This window comes from Trachypithecus francoisi, unplaced genomic scaffold (assembly GCF_009764315.1).
Source record: "Trachypithecus francoisi isolate TF-2019V2 unplaced genomic scaffold, Tfra_2.0 Lachesis_group0, whole genome shotgun sequence".
Classification (NCBI taxonomy): domain Eukaryota; kingdom Metazoa; phylum Chordata; class Mammalia; order Primates; family Cercopithecidae; genus Trachypithecus; species Trachypithecus francoisi.
In genome coordinates this window covers 68265789-68282553 of record NW_022681453.1, presented here as the reverse complement: position 1 = coordinate 68282553, position 16765 = coordinate 68265789, and the positions used below count along the sequence as shown (strand labels likewise).

General features: G+C 35.2%; 1 protein-coding gene across 2 annotated transcripts in view; it reads right to left on the bottom strand.

The window, feature by feature from the left end:
- RABL3 (RAB, member of RAS oncogene family like 3) overlaps nucleotides 1-16765 on the bottom strand; it is a 47315-nt gene that overhangs the window by 11436 nt on the left and 19114 nt on the right. For both annotated transcript variants that reach the window (XM_033211100.1, XM_033211101.1), the window contains 3 exons: nucleotides 13670-13784; nucleotides 6616-6766; nucleotides 2381-2452 (listed from right to left, as the gene is read on the bottom strand). In XM_033211100.1, the coding sequence (XP_033066991.1) occupies nucleotides 2381-2452; nucleotides 6616-6766; nucleotides 13670-13784 (338 nt within the window). The remainder of the gene's footprint in view (nucleotides 1-2380; nucleotides 2453-6615; nucleotides 6767-13669; nucleotides 13785-16765) is intronic.

Below are 16765 nucleotides of genomic sequence, written 5' to 3'. Positions count from 1 at the left end.
GACCTGCTGTGATAAGAAAAGTTAATTGGATAATGATGCAGATCAGCTGGAGATGAACTCTAAGACATTCAAATCTGAAATTATGCAGCTAAGAGTTCCTCTGAATTAGAACAGAGCATGTTCTTCTACGGCCAAGGCCAGCTTGCTCTCTCTGGTATGACAGCAATTCATTCAGATTCTTGCTGTCTTAAAGACTATATCTGGATTATTTTTAGCCACAAGACACCAGGGCAAAGTTGCATTCACTTACCCCAGAGATAGAAAAGTTGGTTTATCATTAGTATACATCTTAAAACAATCCCACAAAAACCAAGGAGAAGAGTGATTCCCCTTCCTGTCTATGGCAGGACAGGAAAATCTGATTATTCTGGAGTGTGAGGAGTTACTACTAGAAGGAGTTAGACTTCCTTTTGGAGAAGAAATCTTTTTTTTTTTTTTTTTGAGATGGAGTCTTGCTCTGTCACCCAGGCTGCTGGAGGGCAGTAGCATGAACTCGGCTCACTGCAAGCTCTGCCTCCCGGGTTCATGCCATTCTCCTGCCTCAGCCTCCTGAGTAGCTGGTACTACAGGTGCCCACCACCACGCCTGCCTAATTTTTTGTGTTTTTAGTAGAGATGGGGTTTCACTGTGCTAGCCAGGATGGTCTCGATCTCCTGACCTTGTGATCCACCCGCCTCGGCCTCCCAAAGTGTTGGGATTACAGGTGTGAGGCACTGTGCCTAGAAGGAGAAGAAATCTTTATGCTAAATTCTGGAAGAACTGATGTATAGAAACTGGGTGAAATTTGGTTGTCAGCTCCTTTGATTTCAGGTAACCACCTCAGTCTGGAGGTCTGGCCAACCTCCTAACCCACATACATTTTGTTGTGATTCAGGCAATAAAAAGAGAAGTTACCTTTTTGGTTTTGGTCATAATTCTTTACTCCTGACTTGCAGCGTGTACTCCTGATTTTTTAAAAAATAAAGCCTTGCCTGACAACTTGGATTATACCAGTCAATAATCCAGTTTCTCCAGGATGTAATTTAGGATATCTTATTTTTTAATTTTAGAACTAATAAAAATTTAAATTTAAACAACATACTGTGGGATCTTTCCAGGTCAGGGCAGATCTGTAAGATATTGCTCATGGGGGACAAAATTTTGTATTGATGCGGCCACGGATCTAAACCAAATGGAAATTCTTACATTTTAAGTTTGAAAGCAAAGTGGAGAGAAAATCTGGCTCCTTGCAGTGCTGCACAACATTTTTCATGTCATGGCACACGTAGAAAATGCTAATATTTGCACAGCACACTAGGGAAAATGGAAGAGGCTGCCAATCATCCAACCCCCCACCCTGAGGGCTCTGGCTGCTCTGAGAATTGAGGGAAATTAGTATCTAGGCACATCTGTACCCTATTTGCCATATACCAGTTAAGAAGTTTTGCAGTGAGGCAAAATTTTCCTAGTGGCCTAATATTAATCGAGGAGGGCGCTGGAGCTTATTTAATACTGACAAAAAGGCCGAATATTAAATCTCAAATTATCTAAACCTGGGGCTTATCTAATGCTGAACAAAAGGGCCAAATATTAAATACCTAAACAGTTAAAAGAAAAAAATGATTGCTAAAGAAGAGCTATGGGGAAGATGATTTTCTTAGGAGATGTCACTTAAAAAGAAATATAACACAGGAGTTAACCTTTTTCAATAATACAGGCAGAAAGATCCTATTTTACCTTACTATGCAATGTCAGCATTGGGCAAACAACTTAAACTTGGTCAATACTATGTGCAATGCAGTTGTATGGCCTCGTGAAGGAAAGACAAACAGTGCTCTAATTTGCCAGTATGCTGAGTCATTCTACATTTTCCTTCCAGTTGAGGACAATAAAATGATGTTAGCAGAGAGTCAAAAATTGGAATGCAAATATTTCTGAGAGGGAAACACTAGGAAATCTAGAAGACGACATTACCTTAAAAGGTAACAGTAACATTTATGTGGAGAATATTAACAGCTGGGAGAGCAAAAAGAACTGAGGGCTTTAAGCAGAATCTCCTCAGTTCAGTGCCTTTATGTGGGCGGGAGGGTGAATAAGTGAAAAAGAGAGCTAGAAAATGGGTAAATAGAAATTATTTTAAGGAGAGGAATTAGATATCTTTTTAAAACCCCCATTTAAATCCAGTAGCTTTTACCCTTTACTTAGAGAACACTGGTGATGGAATAAATATGTCAGCAGGCCTTGGGCAATTATACTAACCGATAAGAGAGATCAAAACAAGTATTATTCAGGCTGTGAAATTTTGGATAAAAAAAAAAAGGGTCACAGGATTCTACAAAAAAATTTTAAACTCTCATAATATATAAATTAAGTTTAAAAATAACTTAATTGAAGCCATTACCTTATCAAAAAACCTACTGAGTTTGACAGCATTGGAAGAACCTGCAGCTAAGTACCGTGGATTTGTGCAGTCCTAGAAGATAAAACATAAGATCCACAAGTGAAAGTTAGGAAACCCAAGCTCTTTGCTATTCATAACTCGTCCTGTTGCACATTTCTATAGGCATAATACTGTTAGGTATAATACTCTCATAAAATATTCAAATAATTTTCAAATTATGGTGCACAAAGCAAGGAGGAAAGTACTAAAGGAAAATACGGTCACTTAATCTTTGTCATTTAAACAATTTTAGAGTATACCAAATCAATGTATTCATCATCAAATAATTCACAGAGGAAGACAAGATTACTAATATTTTACTAATAACAAAACCAAGGTACTAATGGAGTGACCCACCTACATTTACCCTGAAAACCAGAGAGACAGCCATGAAAAACAGTAAGCGTTTCACTTTTGTACTCGTTATTCACCAGTGCTCAACTAATTTAGTACCATGCAGTTCATATGAATTGGAGAAAGCATGAAAATAAGGATTTAGAGGCACAAAGAACAAACAGAACAATTGCCAAGGATTTCTCTTTGGATGCAAGGTACTATATCTTTTGGTAGGCCACAAAGATATATTATTTTTGGTAATAAACATCTACTACTATTGTTTGATAATAAAGATATATTACTACTCTTGGATGGAAGTTTTTTATAGGAAAAAAAAGGGCCCAGAAGGGACAAAACGATCTGGAACATTAATCATTACAATAACTTTAAAACCTTAAAAGGCCTACTATTCGATGGAATCCCAGTGTAGCTGTTTTGTTTTTTTGCTTGTCACCATTGACTTGTCACCTTGTGAGATAGAGTACTTTGATTTTTACCTGAAATGTACCTAAGACCAAACTATAAGGGCTACTATGTAAGCTCCTCTGCAAGCATGAAATTTTATCTTTTAGCTATACACCCTCTATGCCCCTAGAAATTACTAAAATTACTGTTGTTACATTTATTCTGTTTTTGTAATCTCCAGGCCCACAGGATTCCTTTCTAATGAAGCCTCCTATTTTATTCATATGCAACATTCCAAGGCTCACATTTTAAATTTTGGCCAGAAATTATAATACATTCTCCAAAACTACAAAAAAGAGAGGCTACAACAAAGTTGTCAAAGATCACAGAGTAGAAATCAGGGGTCTTCAAAGCCAGCAAGTTCTAAATCGGAATACCCATTCCAACATTTCTACTCTGTGTAACATTGGTTAGGTAACTAAACCTTTAAATTTGGGCTTACTGATTTGTGGAATGGGGATAACAATATTTTATCTCATGGGATTTTTGTGAAAAATTAAATAATCCATACCTGGACACAGTGGGTAGTAAAACATTAGTCCTTCTCTCTTCAATCTAAGAAAATGCTAGCAGAGTGAATTTTCAAGCACAAGCACTTACTATAATAAAGATAATTCCACATATGGATTACATAGACTGAAACATCATTGCACAAACTATGGTATTTGAAATAGTGTTTGAACACATTTCTACAGCAATTGGGGCATATAAGAGACAAACCTTAGACTTGTGGTAGAAATGTTTTATAAAATAGATATTGATTAGCAAGTTATCAGAATGTCAAAAGTTTGAGACAATTCTAAATAGAGCTGAAGTACTAAATACAAAAACTAAAGCAAACAAAAACACACCCCCAAAACCTTAATTCTATGGTACCATAATTTCAGGTTGAGCAGCCTAGAGAAACACTATGATTTTTGGGATGAGAAATTTAGAGCTGAACGAGTCATCTGCCATTTATCATGGCTGAGGGAAAAGTCTGAAAATTAATAGCTCCAAATAGCTTGTCTGAGCTTGAGAAAGGACTATTAACCAGGGAAGATACTTCAATACGATCACTTCAAAGTAAATACATAACAGAGAAAATTTTTTATGGGGTATAATAAGCCTAACAGGATTTTAGAAAATAAGTAATTGTTCACCTATTTATAATTTAAACAATTTGCATTTATTCAGGCAGTTATTAACTTTGATTCCACCTTTGATGTATACATTTGTTAATTCTTTTCTACAGTTTCAAGTAAATTGATACAGTAACTGATGTTAGCACTAATATTGTTACATTAGTTTTTATTTGAGGCTTTATATTTAATTGCTGAATCTTTTTGATTGCTATTTCTTTTTGAAACTCTCGTATTCAATCTTCCTCCTCATTTTTTCTTCCCTTCATTCTCCGAACCTCTCCTAGTGTTATTTGTGCTGTGTTCTTGAAGCTGTACACTGATAAAGGCCAAAAACATGTTATATTTGAACTCTTTGGGGACTGTGTGTGCTGAAGTCTCACTAACTGAGTACCTTTACATCTGACTTAGAGTTAAAAGATGGCCTTGGCTTTGTAAGGCAAGTAGGAATAACACACACACACAGACACACAGGCAATTATCACAGAAACCCACAGGCACTAGAAACAGATACATTCTAAAATATATTAAAAGTAAGCGCTGGAACAAATTGTTTCCAATGGTAAATTTCCCTTTGGAAATAATGTTCAAAGTAATCTCAGCACTTCTTCAACAAGAATATTGTATATTTATATAGCAAGAATCCTTTGGAATATCATGGTTCAGTGCTGACTACCTGGGGTATGCACATCAATATTCCATTGTGGCAGCTGAGAAAAATAAGCGGCTCTCCACTGCAAAGCAGAATGTAAAAAACAATGGAATGGCAGGCAGGAGCTGGGGGTAGAGGTGGGGCTGAACCAAGCCGTATTCACAAACGTTGATTCACAGAATAAGGGCATCAGAATCACCTGAGTTATTTGTTAAAACTACAGATTCCTGGTCCTCCTGCCAGGCTTTATGAATAAAAAGCTCCAGCTGTGGGGCAGTTATTCAAAATTTTCCATAGGTACTACTGGTAATATAAATATACAATCCGATTTGGGTAAACTGTTGGTCTAGATGATTTCTACGAGATTTTTCAGCCGCCAAATTCTCAAGGTGAGTTGAAGGATTAATTAGGTGGAAAAGAGGCTTAACTGTAGAGTACAGGCTCTGAATCTGAATACCCCATTTGACCTGGGTAACCTTCCCTGGTCTTGTTACCTCTCTCCTTCTTGTCTTCATCATTAAGAAGAGGACAGTAATAGTACCTGTCTTATAGAGTTGATTGTGAAGATGATGCATGTGAGATCATATATGTAAATAACTAAAACAGTTTTCAACCCCTAAGTGCTCAATAAATGTTGGTCACTAGTACTATTATACCACCACCATTGCATTTCTGGAATGCCAGTGCACAGTTGCAGAAATCCTATTTGTGAACAACAACATGACCATGACTGAAGTTGCTGGCCAGGATCTTTTTCTGGGATCCTAACAGGCTTACGTGACAACCATTTCTTAGCTTTTTTAAGCACTCAGTTCTAATTGAGCTAGTCATCTCACCAAGGGACTCAATCCTCTCTATACATGCATAAGTGTACATAAATTAGTCCTTATGAAGCACTCCTAGTTTAAAGTTTGTAATTTTTTCATGTATCTGTTAGGTTGCCCTTTAAGGTAAAATTTGTAGTTTAAGAAGCTAAGAGGCTTTTTACAAGCAATAATAATAAACTTATAATGCCACTTTAATAAATTTATTTTAATTTTGGTGTGATTTTTAAAAACTTTCTCAAGAAAAAGTCCATGGGCCAGGTGCAGTGGCTCACGCCTGTAATCCCAGCACTTTGGGAGGTCAAGGCGGGCAAATCCCTCACAGTCAGGAGTTCAAGACTAGCCTGGGCAACATGGCAAAACCCCATCACTATTAAAAATATTTTAAAAATTAGCTGGACATGGTGGTATATGCCTGTAATCCCAGCTACTTGGGTGGCCTAGGCATGATAATTGCTTGAACTCAGGAGGTAGAGTTTGCAGTGAGCTGAGATCACACCACTGCACTCCAGTCTCGGCGACAGAGTGAGACTGTCTCAAAAAAAGAAGCCCATGATTTAAATTATTCATAGAATAAAGTTGGAATATTTCAACAGATCAACATAAAAGGCTGAAGTGACTGTGCACATCTCTCAGTCTAGATATGTTGATTTCAATCTTGACTACATTTTGGACTAGAATCCAAAAAGCCTGATTTCAAGTATAAAGTTTCTTTCACTAGAATATATAATTTGAACATGTCTTTAGTTTTGTCTTTATGTGATAATAATACAAGCATGCATTAGTGAAAATACACACCAAATTAATTTCTTCTGGATTGAAATCCTCAGCCAGGAAAGCAGTCCTAGTTAAAACTTCATGGCGCTTTGTTTCATGAATCTGGTCCAGTTTAGTCCCTATTACCAACAGCGGTATTTGGTTATCAGCAAACTGTTCTCGATCATAATCCCTGTGATAAATAATAATGAAGAGGTGAATAGAATTTACCTTTCTGATGTGGATGTGTAATATTTAAATGCAACTAACTTAAACTATTTTACTGAAACTTAACTGATTTTTGCTGCCTTCACCTATAAATCCACTTTCCTTCCAATTTCTTCTATCTACTTGTTCTTTTATCAATCCATCCTCATCATCTATCAAATTCCAGCTATTCATCTAACTTCTCAAAATTTGGTCCCATGTTTTTATTGAATATTGAATAATACTGAATATTTGAACAACTAAGTGTCCATCAAGTATATTATAGTCAGTGGACTTGACTTCCAATGTAGCTCTGTCTTCTAAGGCTAACATAACAATTCAGGAATGTTTCAGAGTAGAAGCAGAGAGTGGATTTAAGTCTCTGTGTAGCAAAAACCCAAAAGCCTAGCATGATGTGCTAGAAGACAAAATGGCAAGCTTCTTGGGTACATTTTGGGGTATGCATTAACTCTGTATCTACAATACACATTTCTGTCTGAATAGTAAAGAAATAAGAAGAATAAGAAAATAGAAATAAGGAAGCTGAAACCTAGAATAAATCAAATATAGGTGATACTATAGCCTGGGAAAGGTGGGTTAAACACATGGAAATGGAAGGAAACAGCTGAAATGCAAAATGAATAGTAAAAGGAAAGAACTTAGTACCAAGTAGTTGTTTCCTGAAATGAAAGCCATGGGAGATAGAGGACAGGCAATAAGAATCACTTAGGGTTAGTGGCCTTGGATCACTGGCTATTACAATCCTTATTTTTTTAAAAAAATTATTTATCCAAAGAACAGAGTGGTGATGTAAATTAAACTTCTCATTATTGAAAAGAACACAGAGGCCATTGCTGTTGAATTAATTTAAATTCTACTCACATATTAGAAATAAAGCAGATTTGGATTTCTGACACGTCATAAGCTCAATTTACAACAGTCAGCAAAATCTGGTTGTGCACAATTTATGACAGTAAATCAATATTGCATAATCCAATCACTACAACGAGCAAAGCTTTTTTTCTTCCTTTAACATTACTTTTCTTTCTCATAGAGAAATTCTAAATTGGGGTAGGGGGCAAAGTTACTAGATATTTATGCCCTTCACAATAATCTTACAAAGCCTCAACAAACTGTTCAGCCTCAGAACACAACTGTTTTAAATATATAACCTCCCATCTCACAAAAATATTACCATTCTATTTATTGCATCAAAGTCAGTAATAGCATGATCAAGACCTTTGATTATTCATACCAAAGCAACCCTAATTAAAGAGACATGGTTCAAAGCTGCAATTTGCTTTCTCAGGGAATAAAGTTTTGAGAGTGTCTTCATAAAATCTTGCAGTATCCAATTTAAAATTTAACCTTGAAATCTTTTCTGGTAAACTTCTGAAGAACTTTATCATGGATGGATAAGGCTGATAACTCCTTAACATCACAAAGAGACACACAGCCAGGTATCATATTATATGCGTAATACTGAGTGGAAAAATAAAGACAAAAAACTTGCATCTTTCAGATCACTATATTTAATTATCACTTTAGAGAAGATTTAGAATTCAGAGAAACAAGTTTAAAAGACAATACAGGGAGATAATCAGCAAATCCAGAATACAGGAAACTGTACAAGACAAACAGCCATCTTCTTCTACAAATAAACTGCTAGGAGGTTGGAAAAAAAACAACTAAGAAGGGAGAACCTAAGATTTGACTCTTAAACCAAATACAATCAGGGGACCTTATTTAGATACTGTTTCAAAAAAGTCAACTATAACATTTATGAGACAATTGGGGAAATTAAAATAATATTTGGTTACTAAATAATTATTATTAAAATTTTGGCTGTGATAATTATATAATGTCATGTTAAAAAAAAAAGCCCTTATGTTTTAAAGTATATATGGATGAAATTATATGATGTTTTAACATTTGGTTCAAAATAATCCAGTTGAGAGTGGGAGAAGACAGAAAGTAGGTAGAGATATGGATGAAACAAGACTGGCCATATGTTGATAATTATTGAAATTAGGCAACAAATATATGGGAGTTCATTTTCCATTCTTTGTATTTACATATGTTTAAAATTTTCTATAATAAAAAATTAAAATTTATTGTGGTAAAAATCACATAATATAACATTTACCTAAATTGTTTAAATATGGCTAAAAACTCAATCTGATATAAAAGATATATATGCTAAGCAGTTTTGCTCCTACCACTGCACCCATCCACCCATTTCCCCTGGCCCCCTATAGGTTACCATTTTTGTTAGTTTCTTATTTATCTTTTCACTGACTCTTTATCCAAATATAAATACATATCCTTATTTCTTTCCTTTCTTACACAATAGAAGGTATATGATATATATTCTCTGCATTTTGATTTGTTAGACCTAATACTGTACCCTTTTGTAGATCTTTCTAATTTAGTTCATAGAGATCTTTCTGATTCTTTTTCAAATGTTTAATACTACTCCAGTATGTGGATATGTCATTATTTAGTCTATGAATCTTTTGTTGCTCGGACACTAGGGTTGTTTCCAAATCTTTTGATGCTATAAAATAATGCACCAACAAAGCACACCAACGTATTAAGGTTGTTTTATACATTTGCAGGTTTATCTATAGGATCAAAATGAAGCTGTACTGTCAAAATGCAAATGAATACAGAATTTTTACTGAATTCCCTGACACAAATGCAGATTTCTTTCTGATATGAATATGCTGTCTCCTAATCCTAAATTTAAAGATCAGTTTCTTAAGTAGAAATTTTAGTAGAAAATAGAGAACAAGCTAGGTTAATGAAGACATCAGTGATGAAAGGAATTGAGATAGGAAACAAGAAATATCAACTAGGCTTTGAAATATAGGTTTTAAATTAGTTGTGCTTATTCTTTATTAGGTATTGCAGGAATCTACATATATATACTCAAACTTACACTACATTTAGGTTTCACATAACAATTAGACTTCCACACAGAAAACAAAGTCTTTGAAAGACTTGCTTCAATCAAAAAATAGAAAATGGGGTTCTGTTCTAGGTAAGACAGAATAAGCAAACTCTATTTTGTCTTTCCCAGTGAATGCAGCTATAAAACCTGGACAGGATGCATGAAGTGGCTATTTGAAGACTCTGAAAAATTCATAGTGAGCATCTTGAGGAAGACCGCAATGTGAAGAACCATTGAATTAGCAGTTCCCTTCCATATCCCCTTGTCTGAATGCAACTCAGCTTAAAACTCAGAAGTGCGAACAGAAAACTCCAGAAGAAGGCCTGCAGTTCTGACTCATGAAACAAGAAAGGGGGCTCCCGAATACTTGGAGATAGCGTAGAAATACAGTATTTTTCCTTCTGTTGTAAGCCAGCCTCTGAGCAATTTCATGATAGTTGTGGCAAAGGCGGTAACACAAGCAGAATGCTCAAAAGCAACAGTCCCCAACCTTGTTGGTACCAGACACTGGTTTCATGGAAGACAATTTTTCCACGGACAGGTGTGTCAGGATGAAGCTGTTCCACCTCAGATCACCAGGTATTAGATTCTCATAAGGAGCCTGCAACCTAGATCCCTCACACGCACAGTTCACAATAGGATTCATGCTCCTATGAGAATCTAATGCCTCTGCTGATCTGACAGGAGGTGGTAATGCTCACTAACCTGCCACTCACCTCCCACTGTGTGGCCTGGTTCCTAACAGGCCATGGACCAGGGGTTGGGAACCCCTGCTTATGAGTACAAAGGGAGGGAAATTTTTCTGATTGATAGAACTGTATCTCAAGATGGTGGGGCAAACTCCCATTGCTTTTATTCTTTGTCCTTCTACCATTTGGCCCTGGACATAGGTGCAGTTGTGCAAGTGCATGAGAAAATTTGGCTTGGGGACCAAAAAAGGGAGCCCCAGCAAATCACAAAGCATGGCAGAGACTGTAGAGAGGGTGAAGTGTGAGAAAAAAACCCTATGAAGTAGTTCATGAATGCCTGAGCTCATTGTCAAAGCTGTGCATGCATGGATTTGATCCTCCTTAGCATACCAAAGACACTGAAAACTGAAACAACAGAGACAACACCCAAGTCACATACTGGGTGTTGCACAAATATAAAATAAGTGAAACTATATAAAGTATGCTCCTAGATCACAATAAAATTAAGCTAGAAGTCAATAGTAAAGAATAACTTGAAAGCCTCTAAATACATGGAAACTAAATAACACATTTCTAAACAGCCCATGGGAAAATCTCAAGGAGTATTAGAAAATATTGTGAGCTAAATGAAAATAAAAGTAAAACATTCAAACATTTGCAGGATGCAGCTAAAGCAATGTTTAGAGGGACATTTATAGCATTAAAATGCTTGTATTAGCAAAAATGCAAGGTATCCAATCAGTAATCTAAGAAGCTATAGAGAGAGAACAAAATAAAGCAAAAGCAAGCAGTGGGAAAGAAATAAGAGCAGAAATCGATTAAACTCTATACGGAGTTTAGAGTTTTTCTCAATAGAGAAAAATCAATGAAACCAAAAGTTGCTTCTTTGGAAAAAAAAACCAATACATTGATAAACCTCTACAAGTCTGACAAGAAAAAGAGAAACATAAAATATCAAAATCAGAATGAAAAAGGTCATATCACTACAAACTGTGCAACTATCAAAAGGCCAATAAACAAATACTATAAACAACTCTATTGATATAAATTCAAAAATTTAATGAAATAGATGAATTCCTTGAAAATCACAAACTACCAAAACTCATCCAAGATGAAATAGATAACTTGAACAATCCTAATTACTAAAGAAGTTGATTTTGTGGTTAAAAACCTTTCAAATAAGAAACCTCCAGGCCCAGATGGTCTCTTAATAAATCCTACCAAACCTTCAAAGAAGAAATAACACCAAATATACACAATCTCTCCTAAAAAACAGAAGAGGAAGGAATACTTTCAATTCATTCTATGGGGCCAATATTATCCTCACACTAAAACCAGTCAAAGACATTATGAGAATAGAAAACTGCACACTAATGCCTGTCATGGATAAAAATCCTGAAGAAAATATTAGCAAATCAAATCCAGCAACATATAAAAGGAGTAATATAACATGACCAAGGAACAGAAGGCTGGTTCAATATTTGAAAATCAGTGAATGTAATCCACCAATATTGAAAATCACTGAACGTAATCCACCATACTAACAGCCAAAAGAAGCAGCCACATGTCCATATCAATTGATGCAGAAAAGGCTTTTGACAGAATTCAGTATCTGTTCACGATATTAATAAAACTATCAGCAAATTAGGGATAGAAGGAAATTTTCTCAACCTGATAAATGGTGTCAACAAAAAAACCTAAAGCTTACATCATACTTAATAGTGAAATGACTGTTATCCCCCTAAGATTGGGAGTAAGACATAGATATTCACTCTTATCACTCCTAGTTAGTACCCTTTTGGAAGTTGCTGCCAGTGTGATAAGGCAAGAAATAAGACAACAAGCACACAGATTGAAAAGGAAAAAATAAACCTGCCTATGTAGAGCATCCTAAGGATTTTACTAAAAACTCCGGTCACAGGATACAAGTCAGCACTTAAAATCAATTCTGCTTTTTTATACTAGCAATGGACAATTTGAAACTGAAGTTTAAAATTTGTGGCCAGGTACGGTGGCTCATGCCTGTAACCCAATACTTTCGGGTGGATCACCTGAGGTCAGGAGTTCGAGATCAGCCTGGCCAAGATGGTGAAACCCTGTCTCTGCCAAAAATACAAAAATCAGCCAGGTGTAGTGGCACATGCCTGTAATCTCAGCCACTTGGGAGGCTGAGGCACAACTGCTTGAACCTGGGAGACAACGGTTGCAGTGAACTGAGATTGTGCTACTGCACTCCAGCCTGGGCAACAGAGCAAGGCTCAGTCTCAAAACAAAACAAAACAAAAAACAATTTATAATAGCTTCAAAAATATTAAATAATTTGGTATAAATCTAATAAAACATGCACAGGATTTGTATGATGAAAGCTACAAAATGCTGATAAGAGAAATAAAAGAAGATCTAAATAAATTTAGAGATACATTGTGTTCATGAACTGGAAGATGCAACAGAATAAAGATATTAATTCTCTCCAATGTGATCAATAGGTTTAATACACTTCTAATAAAAATCTAACCAAAATTTTTGTCAATATAGACAAGCTGATTCTCAAAATTTATGTGGAAAACCAAACTATAATAGCTAAACAATTATGAAAAAGAATAAAGTAGAAGGAATCATACTGCTCAATTTTAAGACTATAATCGAGACAGTGTAGTACTGGTGAAGGGACAGACACATAGATCAATGGAACAGAACTAGAGTACAGAAATAGACTCATACTAATATGGTCAACTGATTTTTGGCAAAGGAGCAATAGCAATTCAATGGAGAAAGGATATCTTTCCAATAAATGGTGCTGGAATAATTAGACATTCATATGCAAACATTAACCTCAACCAAAACCTCACATCTTGTACAAAACTAACTTAAAACAGATCATGAATCTAAATGTAAACCTATAAAACTTAAAATGTTTTATATAAATGGTTTACTATAAAAATGTAAAACCATATAATCTGTAGAGGAAAACATAAGAGAAAACCTGCATCATCTAGGATTAGGCAAAGAGTTCTTAGACATGATATCAAAAGCACAATCCACAGAAGAAAAAAAGAGTAATCAGACTTCATCAAAATTGAAACTATTGCTTTGTGAAAGATACTGTTAAAAGGAAAAGATAATCTATACATTGAAAGAAAAATCTTTGCAAATCAAACAAAATATCTTACAAAGTGTTACGCAGGGGAGTACATTCCTGTGATTGCTGCAACCTTTCAAACCAATTGTGAAATAATTCTGGGCTTACCCATTTGTTACCAAGACCCCAGTGGGCACCAAATCCCTGTTGAGAGCTTCCAATGACCAACGACGCAAGTTTTGGGAGGACTTCTTATTTGTTAAGTCGTGTACGAAAATAATACCTAAAATAATCAGGGAAAAAAATGTTAGTCCCTTAACAATTCCTCTTCATTTCACAATTGGCCAAATGAAGCTTAGTAAACAGAAACATTAGGTTGTTTAATGAATCTAACATTCTAGTATAACAACTCAGACACAACTATTTTAAAATTTCCTCTACAAATATTTATAAATAATTAGCCATAAACTTTTCTCTGTCAGTTTTATAACTCTTTATTTTACAAGGGCTGACGAAATGCCATTAAACTTTTAGCAGATCTTTACTTCATTCAACACTTCTTGAGTGCCTACTCCATGCCTGTGCCTACTTGTAGAACCACTTCATTAATCAAGAGAATCAAAACTACTTCAAGTACATATGAAATTATTCATCCAAAAAGCTATGTTGTTTCTTCACTGTACATAGTACTGCCATAGATACCAGTACATACATGTATTACTTATACTCACTAAAAATAATACTAAGTAATGAAAATCTACTAAAATAGTACTGATTTGATACAACTGCTATTCTTTAGCTGACAAAATAGTGTCCTGTAGATCACCTGAGGCTAATCTACTCAAATGTCTAATTTTCTAGTTCTTTGAATAATGTTTAGTCATGTAAGCTTCCTACCTGTAAGAGATTTAGTTATGAGAGCAAAAGAAATATGCCACTACAAGAGAGTGGGTGGAGACATTAAATAGTAAAGAAGTATGAATAGTAGAAAGCACATGCACGGATTTCAATAGACTGAGAAAAATAACAAAATGTAATGAGGCCCAGAAATATAATAAAATACAACTGAAGAGAATCAATCAATATCCTAGATAGAACGGTAAATCGGGGAATTAATTATTACAGCAAGATATAGACAAAAGAGGAAAATCTTTGATACCCACTAGAATTTAGGATATCATCTTATGGTCAAAACACTATAGGTTTCAAACTCCCAACCCTTTTCTATATTACCCAGATTGTGAATAGGACATGAAACCGATGATTCCTCCATCTTCAAGAGGTGGTATGTGTCAATTTGAAAAAGAAAAGCAGAAAAGGTAGAATTAGCTGGCTTCTACAGTTTTTATAGCCATCTGTGTAACTGAAGGGCTTGTACAAGCTATAGTTGACTTGTTCCAGGCAGCTTAGATAAACTTGCATCTCTTCTGGTGTCTGAAACTAACAGAGATCCAACACTTGCCCTAATATCCAATTGTATCCACTCTTCCTTCCTCAATGAGGGGTTTTAATCAGCATCAATGGCATAGATTTAAAAAAAGGAATAAAGAACTACCATTAAAGACCACAGCTAATATTTATTCAGTACTTATGTACCAAATATTGTGCTTTACATGTGTTACCTAATTTAATTTTCAGAACAGTCCTATGAAGGGAGAATTATTATTATCTTTACATACAAGAGAAAACTGAAGTTCAGAGAAGTTGAGTAACTTGCCCTTGGGCACATGGTAAGTCAGAATTTGCACACAGGTAATCTGACAGTAAAGACATAAAGACTAGTGGTAAGCAGAATAAAATCTCATTTTAGGGCAAAAAACTGGCATATATTTTCTGCCTTTCCTTTTCCCCAGGTTATAAATATGGCAAAACTACAGGTGAGAATTTTGGATAGGGGAGTGAAAGGATTACAAAGGCCTAAGTTGGCTATTAGATGGACAGGGAAAACTTTATTGAGGATCTTTAGGTAAGACTTTTTAGCTTTTAAGGGCATTTGAGTACCCTTTTCCCCTATTCTTTCTCTTTCATTTGGGCTGAGAGGTCTTGCTTTGCAGAACACGTGCTAGAAGAATCAAGGCGGGGCTGAGATGAAAGGAGTAAGGGTGATGGCAAATGATAATATATCTTAATCTTAAGGGAGAGAAGTAAAGACACTTCATTATTTCCTTCCGAGATTACTAGCCTAGGTTATCAGAGAGGGAAGAATGTAGGGTATTAAGGGATGAAAGTTATTGCTAAGAATATGGACTGTGTATTTGGATAGAGTGATCCTTGCATTCAGTTTCTTAGGAAACTAAGGATGGTAGATGGAATAAAGAACTTTGAGTGCTTCTACCCGGAGGAATGTTCCAGAGCTAAGGTGAAAGAACACAGAAATAGGTTTTTCAATAAATGTGATTTTTTTTTTTTTACTTTTAAGAAATGGAAATATATCTCAGTCTTATCTGTAACATCAACATAGGATATATGCAATTCTTTCAATAATATGGAAGGAGACAAATCACTAATGAATAGTAGGTATAGAAGAGATAAATATGGATTGGATGGATTTCTTCTTCAGCACTTACAAGTTTACAACTCAGAATTCCACAGCTTCCAGGATTTGAGTGGTATTTATCTCTATTATTTATTTATAATTTTTATTGTACCTCTGTCTCAAAAATACCTAAACATTGAAGGTGTTATATATTCAGACTTCTCTGTGCCAGATCAGATAGATATCTTACTTTGACAAGTAATTTTACTGATACAAGTATAAGTCTAAACTAGGTTTCACTTCCCTCTCTTTCTCTAAGAGGTCACCTCACACTATACTAGTCTTACTATTGTTTTTCTTATTTATATGCATTCTATTAATATATACCATTATATATACTTTTCTGCATGATGATGTCATATATTAAGGTCATCTTATAACTGTATTTTGTCTCATTTATGAATGCTTTGTTTCTTTATTAAGACTGTGACATTTTCAGATAGAGTTCTGAGCTAAATAGGATATGGGTCTGAACTGACACATCTCATTCTATATTCTATAATATGTATCCAGTGAAAAGAACCTTCTCTACGTCTTTTTGTAGAATCTACAACATCTCATGATATGAGAAGACATCAAAAGAGGAATATAAGGAATTAATATACTGAATAAATGTAATGCTTACCTAATACTGAGTGAGATCTAAGCACAGCATAAATGAGGTCTATTAATGGCTATGCATTTACCAGGAGGGAAATGCCAACTCCTTTGGTATATTAATCAAACAG